Genomic DNA, 22429 nt, shown 5'->3' with positions numbered 1-22429 from the left:
GAAATGATGACTTGCTATTTTAAACAAATGATTTGTTAATTTCAGCTTGCATGCACTGTATGAATGTTATTTTAATAACATTGTACCCATATGAATCCATGATTGTCGTGAAGTGGTGCTTTATTTGAATTTAATACATTTGATGCTCTATTACCTGACCTGGAACGCATTCGTAGCCATACCGAGACAATTACAATACTGTGGTATAACTGTATATATATTGTGTACATAGGTTAAGCGTCTGCGAGACCAGCTGTTCTAACTTACAAACGTCCAGGTGACGAGATAGAACATGAGAGGAATGTTTTTGACTTTTGACAGGAGCTGTAGGCAATTCACACTTTTGAATTTGTACTATTCTTCTTTTTGGATAACGACGCTTTAGCTTGTAAGCGAAAAATACATCACTGGCGTCACGAGCAGCAGCAATACTAAAAACGTCTTTTAATATCAACGGCTATCAAACCCGTGCTCCTGCTTACAAATAAATGCTATGACCCAATCACCTGCCCTCTGGACTGGTTTTTAAGTAAGTTGTTTTAGTGACAAATTTTGTACAGCATGATTATTTAGCCTCTCTATCTTAATCCTTCCAACGTAGGTATCTTGTGATAAAAAAATTGTTGTTTACCTTACACTGTTACAATGTTTTACCATTTATATATATATATATATGTTTGTCGAAATACTTGCTCCTGAGAGCTTATGTTAACTATGACAATTATTCAACGTAAAATAATGATTCTTATAAGTTATATCTTGTATTTTGAAGTAACATGCCACTATGCTTTTATCCGATAATTTTAAGATAAAAAAAACACACACAAGCTTTTAATCACGAACTTTTCCTCGAATGCGCCTATGTATAATCATCGGCACGATGAAGGACACAAGTTAAGGTATACTGTTGATGCCGACATGTATCTGGTACAAATGTATATAACTGTAAAACGAAAGTAGGCCTGCGCGATCGCAAATATTTAATGCTGATATTTTCGCATAAATGTCAGTTAGTACTTGATGTGAGAGCAATGGATTAAACGAGTGTTACCTTGTGTTGTTTTCTAGCACATCAGTGTCTCAATACATACGGTATTAATCTGTTAATGTTCGATAAACGTCTGTTTATTATTACTGTCCTGATTATGTTGTGAGGTATTTCCGGGTCACGTTCTCGTATCAAGTGCGCTTCCGGTTACGTCATAAAATGCAATTTTTCAATTCACAAAATCTTGATATCTATTAATTAAAGATAGTTTAAAGAATAAACAAAAAAGAAATATAGTAAATAATTGATAGTAAATTTATCAAAAACATCATCCTTAGAGAGTAAGGTCTGGGCATGATCGTTTAGAAGCTTTGAAATACTTCAAACTCTTTCAAACGCACATCAGCTCGAGATTAGGCCCCTGTTTACAAAATGGCGACTGGAAGTAGCAAGGCGGATTAAATTGGAACTTCAATTGTGAATATTTCGGCAAGTAAACATTGTTCACAAAGCCCATATGGTCTGTTCATCTAATTTAGCCAAGATGTACTCAGACCAGTCGTTGTTTAGCCGCTAGGGTCATTCACAAAAAAATAGTATTATTATATAAACTTATTGTAAATAACAAACAAATCAACAGCCAGAAGCCATTTCCAGCAATGATATTTTCTACACAAAAAAAAATGTGTTCATTTTAGAATAAAAGTATCTTATAACTTTTGTATACCAAACTTATTTTTATTATAGATGGACTAGGTCCTGAACTACCAGTGACAAAAAATATCAATCCAAAATATGTAGTGAAACATATTCAAAGAAGGGATCAAATGACTATATGGTCTATACATCAAAATGCATGACTATACGTATAGTCTAATCATTATGATTGAAACTGACAGAAAAGAAGACAAATTGTTCCGGTTTGGATGGAATGAGTATTTGATCAACAGAAAATATGTTTGGAAAAGATTCGATGTTTGGTTCCTTTTCAAGATAGCCACCAAAAGATTCATTTTACTGTCCAATCAGTTGTCGAATTCATAGACAACTATCAATAGAATTCCGAGATTAATTTTTCTTTTGCTACTTTGTTTTAACATATATGTTAAAGTTAGACGCCGTATTGATAGCTGATGACATTTACAGATAACGTTTTGCAAGACGCAAGGGTATGAAATGTGTTCGAATGTCAGACTTGGAAAAAAGAACGAGGAAAAAATGATGCTGGGCTTTGAATTTGTTTTCAAACTGGTGATTCTAGATTCACCAGGAAACAACTTATTTCAGTCTTTGTCGGAATATTTTAGCCCTTGGGTGCAACTGTTTTGGATTTTGAAGATTGCTATGATAGCCTGTCATAAATTATATTTGATGTAGGAGCACACATTCCCATAGTTCTTTGACCAACTATGAAAATGTTTGGTATACAAGAATAAGAAGAATGAAAAATCCTATATTTTACATTGAAATTTCGATTAATCTCATATGCTTGATGATAAATATTATATTAAAGCACTGCAGGAAAGGAAATGTTCTTTCCTAAGTATAACGATGCAAAAAATACGATTTTTTTTCAGAAAAATACTTTCAGGCTGTTATTCCATTTTTCGACCCCCATGCTGTAATTAGGTTAATTAATCATCTAAATAATTAGAAGAGTGATTCAAAGTAATAACAGCAGATGTATAAATGATTAGAAAGAGTTAAAACAGCAGCACAAATCTCGAAGCACTTCTGAAACAAATGTTATGAGGGGGCAGTAATGCATTAAAAAGTCATCAAGTATTATTTTACACCGATAGTGTTAAATAAGTCAGTCATCAGGGTATTATACCACGATATTATTGGATAAGTTAAGTCAGTCATCAAGTTATTTTACATAGTATTTGATAAGTCGATCACCAATTTGTATTACATTAATATCAGTTAATAAATCAGTCGATATATTTAATAACCTGTATGGTAATGGATAAGTTGAACAACATTATTAGTCGGGGATAAATCGGCACCAAGTTACTATTACCAGACTATTAACAGTCAGGGATAAATCGGCACCAAGTTACTATTACCAGACTATTACCAGAAAATAAATATAATAAAACACCATAAAGTGGATTTTATATTTTTATTAAAAATATTAACAACTCATTCAGGACATACTTCACGTCCGATACATAAATATGATAACAACAATGACGATCATGTACTCGCCTAACCTAGCGCCCGAACAGACCGATCCAATATACGTTCACGTGTATATATGCACGCACATATGAACATCCGAATCACAATGAAACTGACCTCACAGAGAACTCAGCGTTATAATTACGCTGATATATCATTCTCACCACTCTTTCCAACTAACAACTACCCATCAACAGACAATCTCTCACTTGCAACTGCAGCTATAAACATCTAGATCACTCGGTGCTGACGTCAATATAAGAGAATTCAACTTCACAAAGGAGCTATGACAGACATATATATATAGATATATAAATATTTAATGGGTTTTTGCTCTTGAATGAATAAGAACTTATTTTACTTTATATGTAAATGAGGGACCAGATACTATATCAAAACCATTGACAAGAGATATACTTTGTAAATTACGATGTGAAACATATGCACGTTGCTTAGGACAATGTTTACATTATTTGTTCAAAACATTCACTTCTATACATATAATGTTTAACATGGCGAACAAGTTCTTCCATGTATACATTGTGCACTGGTCAACATTTTATAAAATCCATGTACAATAGTTACAAGGGGAAATAGTTCTACGTTTTTGTTACTCCATTTACAATCAAAAAGCACAAGACAGCCATTGTACACTTAAACCTGATAAAAACGGAAGGCGATTGATAAATTATATATCTCATAAATTTGCAATCATATCCTATGTAATGAAATGATTATCATTTACCAATCTAACGCTAACCATTCATTTGACATAATTCTATACGAAGACAAATACAATAAAACAATTATATGAATTCATCATTTGGCACTTACGGTATGCAAGAAAAAAACTTTCTTATACAAACTATCATGAAACTGTTGTTTGCCTGAAATGTTGATGAATCTATCCTACAGCAATTCTTAAATAAATTTACGGTTCATCCCTGTTGCAATAAAGCGAAGATAAGGATTTACCTTCATCTCACTCTATCATTGTTTGTCAATAGACCAACAATAAAAATGATTCATTCCACCTATTGCTTTCAAATCATCTTCTTTCTCTCTCACTAAATGCACATGGTATAAGATTACAAGTCTCATAACATCTAAATATTTCATAGAAAAATCGTTATACATCACAATTGTATTTGAATAACAATGGGATATGACAATAGAAACAATTCACCGTGATATATCAACGATGTAAATGTGCATATAAGATCACGTGACAATCTACTTATAATTCACGTCACTTAATTCCGTATTAATGAAAAAGAAACCATTCATTGAAAAAAAGAGAGAATCAATTAACGTGTCGTCTTTTGGTCTCGTGAATTTTTATTAATTACTGACTCTATGATGAAGAAAAATAGTTCTACTGATGGAGACAGGAGAAATGAAGAACGCGATCAAATGTTTCTATTAAATATTTATAAACCGTTTATTATCTATTACAAAGAATGTATTCTACGTAAATAGTCTACATTTGCTGATAGTTACTTTAACGAGTTGTTGTTAATTTGATGTTTCACTGTTACAAGAGAAGATAAATAACAATTTAAGATACATGTATCGTTACGGTGAGATCCATCAGGTTTGTTAAGTCTCTATATATATATATACAATATCTAAAATATACAGGAAATCGCTAAATGAACTGCGAAAGATGATATTTGTACATAATGTACTTGTAATGAAATGGAATGTTACCCGCTTTATGGACGATCTAAATGTTTCAGACTACCATTTTATACATTGACTAGAGAAGATAGGTTTAACATAAGAAGGTCATGCATTTATATGGTAGAAAAAGTCTATTCTTTTTTACTCGAGCGCGGTTAGAATAATACTGAAATTATCATCATTTGAAATCCAAGCTCATCTAGGTGTGTTGAGGACTTACACAGTGCCATTTAATGCCATCAAGTAATGCATACGTTGAGAATAGTACATATGATAGCACTATAAGACGAAATATTTGCTGATAATATATATTAATGTAAATATAATGTCTTTAAATACATTTTTATTCGGTATTACTTACATTAACTTTATTTTCGATCTGTTTTGTCATTTCAAACTCAATAACAAAAGTTGCAAGTATATCTTGTATTTCTATTTGTGATGAAAGTCAGGACATATTTGAGAACACAATAACTCGTGAACGGCAGAAATTGTAACACACTGAACACCAGACTCATGAAGACAAATCAATCCTCTATACACCCAAATACTGTACCTCAGGCTGCCGAATAGCAACACATTTATACTTTCTTCGTATACATTGTTACTGTAAAGGTGGACTTTTTCGCGGTTTGGAAATGCTGGCTTTTTGCGCCTGGAGGGAACTAATCTACAAATATTTACTTAAAGATATTATTAATTTTAGATATATTGAATACACAGTTTTTGTTAAACATTGCAAACGCGAAAAATTTCAACACCGAGTTCAGCTTAGAGAATCACAGCACAAGAACTTCCACACTCGAGAATTTTCAAATATACGATTTCATAATACCTTCAAATAAATGCGGCATATGGAAGCATAATAATAATTATTATTCTTCTTTGGTGAGTATGGATTAAACTGATGGTTGATTTATTTTAAGTAGAATTCTTTCATTTACTGTTTGTAGTATTTTCCAAGAATGTAGTAATTATTTAGAACAATGTGGAGAAAACATAATTCTGTCACCAATTAATTCATATGTTACAACATCGTCTTCTTTATCTGTAAACATATGATAATGGAACACCGGATGTAGGTCATAATTTGGTATTGAAATACACTTGCAGCGACAAACTGAACAGCATCATTACTGACTACGATGTAAATTTTGTTATTGAAGACTCGCAATCGTTTTGAATATTGTACAAAGGAAACATTGCCTTAATGAGCTTCCGTGGTGATATATGATCGTAGAAGGTGGTTCGAGGGTTACATAACTGACCACTCCAGACAGGCTTTGGTTCATTTGCAGTCAGAACTGACCACTCCTGATATATGTTTATTCTGTATAGCACAATATTTACCGGTCTTAACATTCTTTGGGTAGGTAGAGAACACAACTGCCCATGCATGGTATACCTAGTTTCAACGACTTATAGAAATGGCAAACTCCATCACACCTTGGTTCGGTGAAAGACAGACAGAAACGCTCCTGACATCCATTGTTCCGGGGGCAGACATACGTGAAGAGTCTTGACATACACGGGTTCGGTGATGGATCAATCTTGACATGTATTTCATGCATCATAGTCCAAAATCATGTAACCAGGGTTGGTGAAAATATCACAGATAGCTAGGAAACTAACCTACAAAACAACAAGCCCTGAGCTTTTATAATCATAACACATCAAGAACATAACATTGACTGGTCTATCGTTTTATCTATACATAATGACATATACCTTTGAAATATATATGAAGAGCCCCGTGAAGGGTGAAGGCTGTCAGTTGTTATTCGGTCAATATGTATTTTTCTATATATTACAGTTTTTAAAGATATTAGTTATTTATGCTGTGTTCCTCGAATTTATCATAGTCAAATGAGGACAATTCCTAAGTTAAACACATAAGGTAGATAACTCGCATTAATTATGCATAAGTCATTTTCGGGACTTCCTTACCTGAAAACAATAGCTCTCTTCATCCGAATGAATGATATTGCCACACTGTCTTCATACCCCTGTCAAAGAAAATTATAACATAAATCAGCAAACTATGAATAACATATCAAAGCATTGATTTAAAGACATATTAAGAGTGGAATTTCATTTAAAATGTTGCTCATCAACAACCACATTTCTAATCATAAAGAAAACACTAGATGTTTATAAAGTGGTGTTGATAATTTCAAACGTAAAAGTTGGCAAAAAGCATTCTCCACATCAAGATTACTAACAGCTATGTACTGCCATAAAAAGTTTGGTGAGACAAGCAGTGCGCATGTCAATAAGTGGTTTGTTAATTTAAAAAGGCAATGCTCACTTGGTATATGAATTTTTAAGTCGAACCCCGTTATAACGAATCGAGACTAACTTCAAAAACCTCTTCAATTTAAAACAATATTTTTGAATTCATTTGCGTCTGCGCAAAGCATAGAAATGGTATGACAATGATGCATTTTGAATGCAACATTTTACATATTCTGTCCATATGTTATTTCAAAATCATTTCTATTCATAACGATTTCGAACCAGCAAAGTTGATTTTAGTCTCACCAAGCGACAAAGTGTTTTAGACATTGTTCGTAAGACAATCTTTTTGATGGTGTTAAAACCTCAAACACGTTCTTTCGAATCCCAATATGCCTAACACAGCAGTATCTAGTATTTCCAAGTATCGCCTCTTTATTATCAAATTAATTACAATGCATGGCCTATAATTAAGTTAGCACTTGTTTCAAAACAAATCTTTGGAATTAAAAAAGTGCAATTACATTAACGTACTGGAACAACTAATGCGTGAAATAGGTCAAAGAAAACTTCAAGGTAAGAGTTGAGATATCATTAAAATAGACCGTTTGTTTCTATAAGATATACTTATTCAAAATCCCGCTTTTTTGCAATGAAACAGAACAAGATTGTTCAAAATAAAGATTGACCGCAGGATGCTTACTATTCTACACGTGTTGTACTTAAAAGCAATTAAAATACTATCTTTATTTTTCGACTTATTGTAAGGAATATAAACACTTCCTGCAACAATTAGAATGAATGATTTGAAAAGGATTTTGTACGGTGTGAGATTTCATTCTTATGAATACCCTTCAGAAAATATTTCTCAAAAAGCAAATAAAACGTTTCAAAGACGACCTTAATGAACATATGGCAGTTATTGGTACTGTCATATTGTGTCATACTGTTATTTGAACCCTGCATAATCCAAAATCTTGCTAATTCTATATGAAGTGCCCGTTTGATATTAATTTTATTTTACATATACGATATAACATGTAAAATAAATTGCTTTACAGCTTAAGTTCAACAGACGAGTTGTCGGACGCTACACATCTAGCATGGACGTCAGTCATTCCAGGAAACACAGCCTTAATGTTCAGAAACCATGCGGTTCGTTCCTTCCCTAACATCATGCTACGTGATTCATTTAAGCTATTGGAGATGATTCAAAATAGAGACGAAGCGTGTACTGTCATTAAAAACAGCAACAGCTTACTCTAATGTCGTACAATCACAAGGCTGTGGCTATGTGTAAAGGTTATTCAGGTTGATCATCAGTATACAACTGTGAAGTGTATTCAACTTAGTTTGCTTCGATATTGAGCGAGTCTTTTCAAAATACAAGATCACGAAGGAATTACCACGAGTAGCGACAACATATCTTTAATATCTAATAAATTATGATATACTTAAAATCGAAACAAATATTTGCATACCCTATTTGAAGTGTAGACTTCTGAATATATAATCTATCTTTGATGTTTACTAATCAGCTCACAAGTGCATTGCGTGTTCATACTATCAGATATAGGTTTATATCGCGGAGTTAGTGAAATGATACATGTGCGATTTTAATGATGGGGGCAGGATTATACAGACTTATGAATGATTTATGATTAGTTATTTGATGGGTGCATCGAACATGCATGAAGTAAGGTATACATGTTAGTGGCATGAGGTTTGAATACAAGTAGTGTATTTTAATTTGATTTATTTCATCTATGCATGCAATTATTTACATTCTTTTCGCTGAAATAAGAACATATATTAGTATTAGTTACCACAGTATTTTAAACAATATCATAGTTTACCTAAGCTAACCTTCTAACAAGAAGCACATTGAGTTATCGTTAATTTGAATTTTAAAAAATAGCTCAGTTATTTCTCTAAAAGATGCATCCAAAATTAAATCTACGATTGTTCACCATCATTGACTCATTTATATATGACACGTGTCCTATAAGAAATCGATAACACATTCAGTATATTTGTCAGATTCTAAGATAGTTATAAATACACATATTAAAAGGTTTTAATATATTTCTTTGTTCTTCATAGAAGTATGACATATATAGAAAACACAAATCATCAAAAGACTTAGTTCTTTTCTATAACACAAATATTATAATACATAAATATTCACAGTTGTTTATAAATCATCAAAAAGTGTAAAAATAGAAAAAAGACAACAATAAGAATTTGAAATAGGAACATGATAAAAACATACGGAATAATATAAACCTTGACAAGGAACAAAACACATCACAGAAAGCAGAACAATGGAGTGAGCGGAACCAATGAAAACTTCTTGAAAGTGAAAGATCGCTGGGAGCAAAAAACTCAATATTCGGTCATGCGGAAAAATAAAGAGATTTCCCGTTTAAACTTGTAAGGATAGTCGATAGAAGTAGGAAGGAAGGATAGAGACAGAGAGTAGCTTAAAACGCAATAACCTGTTTTCGCTATTTTTCTTAGGAAGGAGCCGATGTGAAAGGCGTGCACAGTATTTGTTCTTCTTTGAACGGGGGTACAGGATGTGACGTGCTACAGACATGATGTGCGACAAACCACTGAAACAATGGACTACTTTACCAGGAGCATGCTCAGACGACTGAAGGTGCATGTCACGTGGTTTGTGCGGCAGAAGAGGCGAAGAGTGAGTCGAGGAGATGTCCATAGATTCAGAGGTAGTTAGTCCTACAGAGCAAAAGTGAAGTCAATGAAGACTCTGGCCGAGAAGCACAGTTTGGAGTCTGACGTCTGTTGTGTAATTATGCCTCCAGTCCGGTTGTAGAGAGTAGAGATAGCACACATACACATAGCGTCCATTTCACTACTAAATATGTATCAGTGGTTTGTATACAAAAAAATAATGCAACCTTTAAAATATCATGTATATCATCCGCTAGTTACACAACAAGAACCATTCCCTAGTAGTTACAGTACAAACAAATACAATAAACTAGTTACTTTGTTGTTGCATAGAAATTAGTCAACATATTCGAATAAAGAAATGAAAGTGATTTGAACAGTAGTTCATTGCTTAGAACCACACAACTGAAATCCATAGTGAACACAACACAATCACAACATCAATACAGAGGCTGTTTACTTACTGTCGACATCTGTCAAAGCTCCTAACGACCTTCTTCTACCCCCTAGTCCATCTCCTTTATTACCCTGAACGTAAAATATTCACTTTTATTACGAATGAAACATCTATGTCGATATTCTGAATGTCGATGGAAAATGCTACTCAACATTAACATTGTCACGTTATCACGTGATGCAGCCATTAAAAGACAAAATAATAAACCGAGCTAACAAACGCAGATGACATAAGAACAATCGATGTTAACACGCCAGTGCTGCCTCAGGTCACAAACAAACACTTTCTAAGTGAGCAAAGATATGGATGGGGCTGTTAAATATAACTTGTTTCGTGATGCAGCCATTTACATAGAGTTTGGCAGTTTTTGAAACTATCAACAGCAAAACGCACGTTACCATAAAAATGGCCGTAGAAATAAACAGCACAATCATTTCATAGTTATCTCCCTTTCCATGATAGAGAAAACTCCATAATGTCAAATCAAATAGAACTAACTGTTCTGTATGTATGAAAATAAGCTAGACATATGCATATCCGGGAATAAACATTGCCATTTAGGAAGGAAAAAATTAAATTGTTTCCTTTTTTTTAATTCGGTCTTAAATTAACATAGTTTTAAAGGTTTTGAAGGATGCTATAATATCTCATAATAAAATAATATGCAGTCAGTATTATAATTTATTTTCACATGCCTTTAAAAAAATGCCATGTACTTACCCGATACTGTTTGCTCGGGGAATCTCTGCTGCCTCTCGACTGATTCGGTGATCCTGTTCGGATGGTGTTTTGTACAGACCTTATGGTAGGTGGCAGCACCGTTGGCTTTGGAAGTTCCACACCAGTAGTGTTGTCATGTTCACGTAATGGATACCAGTGTGGCAAATTGTCAAGGAAACCAGGCACTGAAAAGGACAAGAAATGCTGGAATCTTAGGTTAACTAAAGTGATCTTGCTTTATATATATTTCGGTCATATATGCACGCTTTTACCACAGTCCAGTTCTATATTCACAAAGCTTTAAGGGCGATTTCTGAAATATTAATACACAAGCTACCCGAACACGCATTTGCGTAGATTTTCTTAATTGCTTATTCTAAATGATGTTATTTGAGGCACGGTAGTCTTGTGGTAGGACGCTGGGCTCGAAACCGAAAGATTGCAGGTTCGCGTAACGTCACGGCACTGTGTTGTATCGTTGATTAAGATACTTAACTCCGCTTGTTCCAATCTACTCAGCTGTAAATGAGTACATGGGTTGGCAGTGCTAGAATTGTTGAACGCTAGCTGTGAACGCCGAAACGGCAGCACCGGCTTTATGCTCCCCAGGGAGTTGGGAAAGATATTGGCTGGTTTCAAAGGCACTATAACCACGGATGTCTATATGTGAACCGCTTTGAAACAACCCACGAACAAGGTTGTGATAAAGCGGTATGTAAGAACCTCGAGTTATATATTATTATTATGTCATACATTTTATTCCATTGGTTATACAGTTACTTTACTATATAATTCATATATATATTTGAGACAAAAATACATTTTTGTCTCTTCAAACTTATTAGAGTTAATTCATTTCATTTGAAGAGAAACCCCTTAAATGCTTTTGATGCTAATATATCCTCCTTCCTATGAGTCATAGCAGGTCATGATTAAACATCGTACTCGGTAAATCATTTTCCTCACATGTGGTACATATGTAGTTAACTCTATAATCGTTGATTGTTTTGCTTTCATTGCCGTCGTTTTACTATTTTGTACAAAAAAAACCAATTGCCTGTTTACGACGAATACATTAATATTTATTTCCTCTTTATTAATGTTGTGTACACTGATCTAGGCTTTCAGGGAACGTGGTTATTTTTTCGTCGTTCAAGGCCAAGGGCAATAAATGCATAATACTATTAGAACACTTACCCGACAAGTCAATGATGACCTCGCCGAGAAAGTCGTTAGCCTTAAACCGGTCATAGTCCCAGACCGTGATCTCAAGTGTCTTGTATTGGAGCTCTTCTCTGTGGAGGTCCTGAAACACCACTGTCTGGTACCACTCTGGGCTCAACGTTTTCGATATGTGCTTGGTCCGCCGCTTATTCTCTGCACTGAAACCCAAGGGACAAAGCATTGATCTTTATTGTCTATTGCCTGTACTTGTACTTAATGGACCAAGAAATGGACAAAGATGAATTTCAAATTACTATGAAATATATTATGGTACACGCCATTGAGAATTATACATGCTGTCCAATATATTAATTCTGATGATGAAACACGACGCTTTTATAACGATAATATGTGTTCTTGTCCATGATGTACAATCGAAATATCAGCAAGTAGCAGAGGGATTCACTCACCATCGACCAGGAAGAAGATAAATCTTCACAAAAGGATCGGATAGCCCGTTCATGTCTTGTGGGGTAAGGTTCTTGGCCGCAATAATGTGTATACTGAAGGTACTGTCGAAATCATCATGACTAAGTTGCAACTGCAATTGGCAAACAGGACGTCGTGTGTTATTTTCTTGTAAGGAATACCTCCATACTCATCACCATTATTTAAAGTGTGATTTCTAAAAATCGTTTTAACTTTCTGTACTTTAACCGGGTTGAATGATAATTAAACATCATATATAACAAGGTTTTAGAAACTATATCTTGTGCACTGTTTTAGTTGAAAATGCATCTGTAGCGACCACTCTATCTATCAAGAAAATTATGTTCTAAGTTAAGCTGTAACTGATGAACAGTACCAAATATAATACAAAACAAAATTTGTCGTGTACCATCTTTTTGTAAAGAACATCTCCATATGGCATGACAAACAGCAGGAGGACTTTTTAATCATGAAACTTACTATTAATACACGGATTCGAATAATATTCGAAAGCATTAGGGTAGATTTGAAGCGTAATGCTAATAAACATATGAGAATTTGATAATACATAATACCTGTATGTCACCCATTGTTCTTTCTTTCTCAAAAACAGGCTGAAAATGAAGATTTGACATTATAAAAAATACATAGAAAGATATTGTTGTAAGTTTATGAAAACGGGTTGTTTTTGCATTACATATAATCAATTTAAAAGTGTCAATAATACTACTATTTACAACTTTCCTTGATAATCCCCGCTTGTGTTGATTTATACAATACCAAGTAGTAAAGGTAACAAAATCAATAAGGAGCGAATAGTTCACTCTGTTCAAAGTACGAAACATGATGCCAAGTGAAAAGAGTTACTGACGTTGATAGACATCGTAAGATCTGATAAGTGTGTGTAGGTTGATGCTCTGTAAAAATCCATATATTAACAGCAAAAAAAATTCTCAAAAATGAAATAATAAAATACAAGCTTGACAACTTACCTGTATATCGTCTTCCTCTACTGGTAGTTCTGGGGGTTTAGACGGGCCCTTAAATAACAAATATGTTATGTTAATATCATATAGCAGATGATGTTATTATATCGTATAGAAGATGCTGTTAATATCATATAGCATCATATAGCAGATGCTGTTAATATCATATAGCAGGTGCTACTGATATATCATATATCAGATGCTGATAATATATCATATAGCAGATGCTGCTAAAATCATATAGCAGATGCTGATAATATATCATATAGCAGATGCAGCTAAGATATAACATAGCAGATGCTGCTAAGATATCATATAGCAGACCCTGATAATATATCATATAGCAGATGCTGCTAATATCATATAGCAGATGCTGATAATATATCATACAGCAGATGCTGCTAATATATTATATATCAGATGCTGATAATATATCATATAGCAGATGCTGCTAAGATATAACATAGCAGATGCTGCTAAGATATTTTATAGCAGACCCTGATAATATATCATATATCAGATGCTGATAATATATCATATAGCAGATGCTGATAATATATCATATAGCAGATGCTGCTAATATAAAGAAACAAGCGTGGCAATTAACAGATAAGATATCAAATAGTGTAATAGATAATCAAACTTGAAAATCATTCTTTCTCGGCAAAACATTAATTAACTCAAATATTCAAAATGATGTATTATCAGACATACACTTTATTGAAAAGCTGATACGGTTATTTGAATCCAATATTGGCTTGTTCTGTTTGTAGTTTTAAAACCATAGAAATACAATTAATAATAAACAAATTACTGTTATTTTTCAAACATTAAGATAGAAAATTAGGCAAATGCGAATTGGTTCAGCACTAACCACAGCGGCTGGTCTCTCCTTCTCCGTGCTGCTAGGAATGCTGGCCTGACGCTGTCGGTCGGAGGACGTGGAGGTAGGGTCGGAATGAGGGGAACTACAAGGGGACGACATACTAGGAGTGAGGAACTCGGGCTGGGACGAGGAAGCCGACTCGGCGGGTGAGTCCTTCTCCTGGATACCCTCTAACTGGGCAGCTAGCTGTTTAGGATCTACGCCGTGGTTGGACTTCAAACACCTCTCTGTAATCAGTAAGTACATTTTATCGCTTGTTTCTGTTATATCTTTGTGTTACATAACATCATTTGTCTCTTACTTATTTGATGAAACAATTTTTACACATTTTATACATTATGTATAATATATTGCTAATTACGTGCACAATTATAGAAATGCAAGGCCATCGTTATATTTCTGTGTATAACTTAGAATGTCACTGGTTCGATTTTGCTTTATTGTTTTGCGATATCTATTGATGATTCTAGAGACAATTTGCAACCTAACACGCTCAGCCACACTTTTGACTATATTTGCCACCAGCGAGCAATAAAAGGTTTAGGTATCGTGTTATTGTGTGATATAATTTTGACGATAATGACAAGAAGTCTGGTTACGATATATTTATGATTCTTGCGACACGAGTATAGATTTATCAGGTGCCATGTTGTTTAGTATTAAATTCCTACTCAAATAGTGATTATACAAACATGTACAATATTCACAAATTGCAACTATTTTTTTTTCTCAAATCTTTAGACATTTGAAATTTGGGCCTAACAACTGTTTCATAATCCTGCGGACAGATCTCAATATTTGTTACTTTATTGTTATTCCTGGTGATACGAAATTATTACTAGAAACACAAGAACAGAGCATGTCAAGTGACATAATCTTAATATCTTACTTTTGTTTTCTTCTGACGATTGAATTAGGTAACAATTTTTAATGCTACAATGTTATACAATAATAAACACAGTTGAGAAAAACAACTCACCATACACGTCATCGGGCACGAACTCCAGATTATCATAGGATGAGTGGCAGCTCCCTGGATCTGTCTCCTTTGTATGTGACCTAGGTCCACTGAAAAACAGCAAACATACCTTAATTAAATACGCATTTGACAATTGGTACATTATACATCTCTAACTGTTTTTTTAAAACATTTCTGTTGACATTCCTAAATTGACTAACATATGTTATTGCAATTATAGGACTATGAACAAAATTTGATAAATAGAATAACGTGTGAACATGTAGGGGATGCTACGCTCTTCTGTTGCTATTACTGACATCTTTTTTGTTTTACGTTTATGGCGGTTTAAATATAAATTGAGAAATAGCGATAACAAATTTGAACTCAAAAAATCAAAAATGGCTGTATCTTGTTTTTTTCCCATTAGTCCCAAAATAAAACCGGCACAACAATTGATGTCTTATAATTTGATAAGCGTGAACATGTTTTATTTTTAGCAATACCGTTAGACAACTTACGGTCGAACGACCAGCTCTATCTCGCCATTGGGCTGCCCGATGATCTGTTGAACCTCCTCGTACGTTTTGGTAGTCAACTCGATACCGTTCCATTCCACTATTTGGTCACCTAATCAAACAGGCACGATCATGTTCATGTAAAATGCAGTTTATCAACTAAATTATCCCATGTTAAGATACTCTTTTTAGAATTGATGTAAACATATTTAAGATTTTTTACTACGGTACTTACATTGGACAACATAAAACATTCATAGACCATTTTTTGAGTACCGCTTGCATTTGCTCCATATTAACAACAAAAATTCAAAATCGTTTTTATTGTTAACAGAAGAGATGGGTTTGGTATCTGTATGTTTGTTTACATGGTTAATGTCCTCGCAAAAGTTAACGTCACGTGAAAATGGTATGAGGGTAAAATGTCTGATGGATTACTTTGAAATCACTCATTTTCGTGGGGCTTTAAATGGGTAATATTCATCCACGGATTCATAAGTCCACGAAGTAATTAGAACTTTGATATAAAGCAATTCTCCTGTTGGTGGGGTATCGTAATCCACTAATCCTTGTACTAACGAAATGATGTTATATCGGTTAACCACGAAATTTTAGCCTGAAGAAAGTATATATCTGATTCCACAGTAAACAAACATAGCGTTATGAAAAGCTTATTCAGGCATATATCGGTAACGAGTTTTTTTTAAAAAATGGCACCCTTCACCAACATGTCTTTGTAAACAGAACGTCAGTGGATCTGAATGTGTACAGTCAGCTTCCAGGCGCCTTTCCTACATACATCTGGTTCTGAACACTTTTTGCAAGGATTTTCGTTCCTTTGAATGTTAATATCAATGATGAGAATTAAATAGCAAAATGGCCTTATAGTGTAATGAGAGAAAGTTGATTGTGTTTGGCTTGCTGCATCGGCTAAGTAAATGTTTGTGCTTTGTTATTTCTTCGTTGTTGTAGTGATTTGCTTTAGATTCAAACAAGACAGTCAAAACCTACCTTCCTGGAGTTCTCCGTGCAACTGTTCAGCCACGCCCCCAGGGTATATGGCCGTGACGTAAGCTCCCACCTCATTATTCCATGGCACTGTCTTGCCGCCAACAATCTTCATCCCTATCCCATTACCTGCTTCAACGTAACATGAACTGTATTATACATAAAGCAAGCAAGACAACATGAAGATATTGACAGTGGTTAAGGTAAAGAGGGTTTAGTGAACGATTCAAGAGAACCAGATTTTCGGACTTAATTTTTAACTTGATTTTGAAGAGTATATTTTAAAGAAAATTTCTTGATTAAAGAAACTGACAAGAATCTGTAGATGTTTTGCGAGGGACTTCAGTGTTAAGTAACTTCTTTAGAAAAACTTAATACAGCCGATTAGTGGGTCTGTTGTGTTTACACTTCAACAGTCTTTACAGTACACTTCACGTTGAGAGATTACTCAGCAACCAGTGGCTCATAATGCATGAGCAATTCCGCACAACTAGGTGATTCTGTACATTTGATATACACACATATATAGGATGAAGACACAGTACAATGTTCAAATGTTATAAGATGGTTTGGCTCATACCGTGTATATACATATAAGGATTTGAATGTTAGAACATACCTTGCATATGTTCGTATTAAAAAGTAAGTATGCCTCATGTTTGTTTCTCTTATCAAGATGAGTAATTGATTTCATACAATGTATTAATTCTGAGGGGAGTGAAGGCGTCGTCGTACGAGGCTATTAAACTCTTGCACAAATATCTCTACATTTCACTTGTATGGCTTGTGACAATTTCAACAACCCGTTTTTGAGAAGTCTAGCTTGAGTCCAGTAAACGCATCAATAAATCCGAGATGTTTACCATTTTTTGTAAGCAGAGGCGTGTGTCCCAATAATTAATTGTTTTTTTCAACTGTATGTACATCTGTACATTGCTAACTCAGCAATAATTAACGAGGGCTATTATTGTTTTTCTTGGCTTTGTACATTCTATGTACTATTCGAGTGTACATACGTTTCCAAGTAATAGTTCTCTGACATTTACCCAAAAATACCAACTGCTGTCGATCAAGATAAAATAGTGGTCTCGAAAGGTTTCTACTTACAAAGAGAGTTGTGAGTAACAGTAAATCACGTAGTTTAGTCGAATTTCGCAGACCGTTATCATCAACATAACACCAGTAACTATTTTTCTCACTTGAAACTGGAACACTGACGAAAGGTCTTAGACAGAATCCATAAAAGATACGATGCGAGCAGAACGACTTTTTTGTTGAACAATTAGCATCGATAATGGCTATTGAGGTTGTGATAGAGCCTTCATGTACTTAGGTGGTTAAACCGTGTCCTGTATTTACGTGCACTATTAACTTTGAACAATCTGTAACAGAAGCAATTTTCTGTAAGGAAATATTTGTTTTTTTTGTTATTCCATCTATCAAACGTAAGCGATCGAAGGGACAAAATGGTATAATGAGCTGCCAAACGCAGTTGACATGGCAACAATCGATGTTAACACGCCCGTGCTGCCTCACGTCCCAAACAAACACTTTCCACGAAAGCCAAGATGTGGATTAGGCTGTTAAATATACCTTATCTGGCAGTAGGCTTCCCTTAGAAGCAATATAACAACATATAGTTGGTAAATTATATAATCGCTGCTAGATACAAGTGTTATGTTCTTCAAATGTATTACTGTTCAGGCAATGTAGCTTGGTTTGCAAGAGCGACAAAGCATATACTCAATACCATACACAGAACGACATACAGAGAGAGTCCTATCACATCCATCCATCCTGCTATCGTTCACGCCAGACAATATTTCTATCCTGGACAGTACGATAACGAAACAAAAAGAAACATTTCAGCATATCATTCTCACCTCACATGTTTGTCATTATTTCAATTCACACACTCGTCAAACTTTCTGTTGACTTCAATAATCGAAACGCAAGTGAGAAAAACTTTAAAATTACAAAACAATTAAAATGTCAATCATTTTCCAACACTAAATATAAAGATACAAATATCTATCACTTGAGCAACTAACATAACACGTGTAGTCTAATAACTGATACAGTATATATACACAATATTTCTCTCAACGGAAAATGATGTTACCGTTTTGGAATGTGAACCTACCTTTGATGGATCTGTCTTTTGGATCTCGGGTAAGCAAGATCCGCTTGGTAGGGAAATCATATTTCTTTGGCTGCGAAGGTTTCAACTGAATCAAAACAATAAGTTTATTTTTTTACTTTTTCGGGTTTGTAAGTAGGGATAGAATATAGAGTGTCATACAGTACAACCAGTTAAATGTTTTTGTGTGATGTTTCGATTATTAGTACAATATGAATATTTTTCTGATGAAAGTGTCAGAGAACATATCGTACCAGTCATCAAAACGTCACACAAAAGCGTTTAACTGGTTGTGCTAAATTAATTCTTTTAATATAAAACAAGTATGTAAAAGATGGTAGACCTATGGAAATGATAGCCGTGATATTACAAACACATCACATCTTGTTCCCTAATATTAATAACCATACACTAAAAGTTTTGTTCTAGTCGATAATTATGTATATTTAAAACAGAAAGAATAACATTGGTCAAAAGGTCAAATGTGTTTAATTCTATATATTAAGTCTTTTATAGTTATTCGGAACCCACCGGTTTCTTCCTCTCAAGTTGTTTAAGTATTGTGACCCCTCCCTCCATCATGTGCTTCATGATTGGTTCGTCAGCATCCACACTGTTGTCACTTTCTGCTCGGTAGATGGCGTTCATCAGATCTACAACATATGATATCATATCATTTTCTCTAAATAATAAATCTCTTTTTGTATTTATTCTTATAGTAAATTAAAAATTTTACTCGTTTGTTTTCACACTTGAATTTAATTTAACTTCATGTTATTCCAAACTTTAGCTTACTGAATGTTTACTTTCAAGACCAAATAAAACGGACTCACCATCTACGCCTCCAGTAAAGTTGAACTCAGCAGAAACAGGTCTACTTCCGGAACCAATGTCGTGAATTATCTTACGTGACCTGGCTTTGACATCATCGAGCAAAGGCATTGCGGGAGTGGCATCACTTGGGGGACTTGCTTCGGTGTCAGAACATGTATTCTTTTTCTGATACTCAATGTCGACTGTCCGGGCAGAATGGAGCTCTGGTAACGTGACACTGCTTGACATAACGGGGTCCCTGATGGGGTCAGACTTCCGGAAGAAGTCAGACGGTTGGGCCGTAGGTTTAAACGCATGGGGATCATCAATATTACCACTATAAAGAAAAGGACTAGAATACGCAGAATGCATTTCTTCTACTCGACTTCTACGCGAGGTTTCTTGTTTATGTGCTAAGTATTCGGTTGAACTATAGTTTGCCTGCTGCTGGAAGTTATCCCATGATCCTTTATCATCATCTAGACGTCTGCTTAGGTAGTCGAACTCACTTTCCTCGTCGTCTTCTAAAGGTTTAATTATGCCGGTTGGGATAGGTCGGGCTGCAGGATAGCTGTAATTTGCCGTTCGTGGCAGATCATCATAGCTATGGGCCATAGCATGACCGGAAGTACGTGTCAGGTTTAGTAACTCTGCTTGAAGTCTGGATGTTTCTTCGAGTTGCTTCTTCCTTTTCTCAATTTCATTTTGCAATTCTTGTTTTCTATCTTCGCGTACTTTAATTTCCTCTTCGACTCCAAAACACGAAGGAGAACGAGTGGCCTTTTTCACTTTTTGCGGTATGTGTGATTCGGATCGACTTTTTGATTTTGTTCCAGGTAATGTAGATTGTTCCACTTCTGGTCCCTTCGATTCATCGTAGGAGGCATTAAAAAACATTTTTGCATAAGCTGAAGGTTTTATTTTCTTGTTACGTGCATTTGAAACAGGTTCAGATCGTATACTTTCATTGTCACTCAAACCCGATTGAGAGCTATCGTCCGTTATATATTTCATATGTGTCTGCTCTGCAGAAGCCGACTTTCCCTTAGATTGAAAATCAGATTCAACGTCTTTATCCTCCTTAATAGGCGAAAACTTAGATATCATTGGATCCGACGTCTGGCGCTTGTGTCGTGAACGCCTTGGTAACACCTGAGGTGAAGAACGCGCGGACTGTAAAGGTGAAGTACCGCGCTTCTTGCCGTTTTGTCCAAGACTAGTTTTATTAGGTCTTTGCTGCATAGATCGTTTTAATTGGGATTTGGCATAGTCTGAACTGAGTTTAAGTTCTCCTATTTGCAGTTGAAGAGCCCGTATTTCTTCAAACTCCTCAATTCTTCTTCGTCGTCCTTCAGTTGCCTTCCGGAGCTCGTCCTGTAGTCTTCTTTTGAGCGATTTCATAGCTTGTGTTATTGGCACACCGTATATGTTGATCATGGAATCAATCATTTCATCAGTTTCTTCCCTGTCCTTACTTCTTTGGTCATTCCGTTCAGATATGCCAATCGCTCCCATCAGTATATTTTTATCTAGAGGTATATTTGCTTTCACTGCCTTCATTGGCTTGTCCTTGGAGGAATCCCCAGCAGGTATGTAGTTTCCATTTCGCTTATCCATTGATGCTGGCTTATCCAGATCATTCATCCTCGTATGGCTTTTATGGTGATGATTTGTCCACATCGCAACCTCAAAATCATCCTCATTCATAGATTCGTCGCTTGTAGAGGAAGGTGTACCATACCCGGTACGCTTCCGGCGGTTTTCAGATCTAACGTGAGTGTGATGTTTTCGGGAAGATGAAGTTTGACTCTTTTGTTTAGAACTGCTTGAAGATTCGTCACCAGTAGGAATCGGAGGTAATTTTCTTCTCGTCTTCTTTGATTCTTGAGACACCTATAAACAATAAGAATGTGTTATAAAGACAACAATACATACAAATTCTACTCCACGCCGCCTATTGGGAATAGCTGCCTGATGTACATACAACACGTTACACCATATACAATATATGATCCGTAACTAGGCAATGGCTTGTCTGAGTATATGATCATATGTCTCTATTGCTCGAGGTTGATCATTATACGTAAACGTTGGGCATTGCTATTTGAAGATGTATCGAATGACGTTGGTTGCAATTATATAAACTCACATGTCAGAAACCCTGTCTATCTGCGTGTTCGGTTAAAGGTGTTAATATGAAAATTGAGAGATAAATGCTGTATATAGATTTTATGGTTGAAAAACACATATACGGAGTGGTGATGCGGTGAAACACATCCTTTTCGTCTGATAATTTCAATAAATATGATAAAGCAAACAGTTTATTCTTAATTATCCTTTTTCAAATAATATAAATAATCTTTTTTTTATACTTGATTGAATAATTACAGAACTCTTTTAGAAAAATATATTTGTCTTTATCACCTTTGTGATAAGATACACAAATACATATCATTCTAGAGGCAAAACATTTTGAGTAAGAAATTACACCAAAAGTCGTACG

General features: G+C 34.8%; 1 protein-coding gene across 4 annotated transcripts in view; it reads right to left on the bottom strand.

Annotated features, from left to right (window-relative positions):
- Positions 1 to 3104: 3104 nt before the first annotated feature.
- The window catches only part of LOC110457754 (serine-rich adhesin for platelets-like), a 38049-nt gene continuing 18724 nt past the window's right edge, over positions 3105 to 22429 (bottom strand). For 2 of the 4 annotated variants that reach the window (XM_021509139.1, XM_021509140.1), the window contains 14 exons: positions 19947 to 21819; positions 19645 to 19766; positions 19117 to 19201; positions 16977 to 17105; positions 15969 to 16077; positions 15469 to 15557; positions 14478 to 14716; positions 13610 to 13657; positions 13193 to 13231; positions 12599 to 12729; positions 12162 to 12346; positions 10965 to 11149; positions 10252 to 10315; positions 9216 to 9832 (listed from right to left, as the gene is read on the bottom strand). In XM_021509139.1, coding sequence (XP_021364814.1) covers positions 9516 to 9832; positions 10252 to 10315; positions 10965 to 11149; positions 12162 to 12346; positions 12599 to 12729; positions 13193 to 13231; positions 13610 to 13657; positions 14478 to 14716; positions 15469 to 15557; positions 15969 to 16077; positions 16977 to 17105; positions 19117 to 19201; positions 19645 to 19766; positions 19947 to 21819 — 3615 coding nt within the window. In that variant the 3' untranslated portion in view covers positions 9216 to 9515. Of the gene's footprint in view, positions 6488 to 6802; positions 6862 to 9215; positions 9833 to 10251; positions 10316 to 10964; positions 11150 to 12161; positions 12347 to 12598; positions 12730 to 13192; positions 13232 to 13609; positions 13658 to 14477; positions 14717 to 15468; positions 15558 to 15968; positions 16078 to 16976; positions 17106 to 19116; positions 19202 to 19644; positions 19767 to 19946; positions 21820 to 22429 lie in introns of those variants that run through there. The other 2 variants (XR_002463719.1, XM_021509141.1) reach the window with 2 other exon arrangements.

The sequence above is a fragment of the Mizuhopecten yessoensis genome, unplaced genomic scaffold, assembly GCF_002113885.1.
Source record: "Mizuhopecten yessoensis strain PY_sf001 unplaced genomic scaffold, ASM211388v2 scaffold9303, whole genome shotgun sequence".
NCBI lineage: Eukaryota > Metazoa > Mollusca > Bivalvia > Pectinida > Pectinidae > Mizuhopecten > Mizuhopecten yessoensis.
The sequence above is the reverse complement of the archived record's forward strand: the minus strand, read 5'-3'. Positions and strand labels throughout refer to the sequence as shown.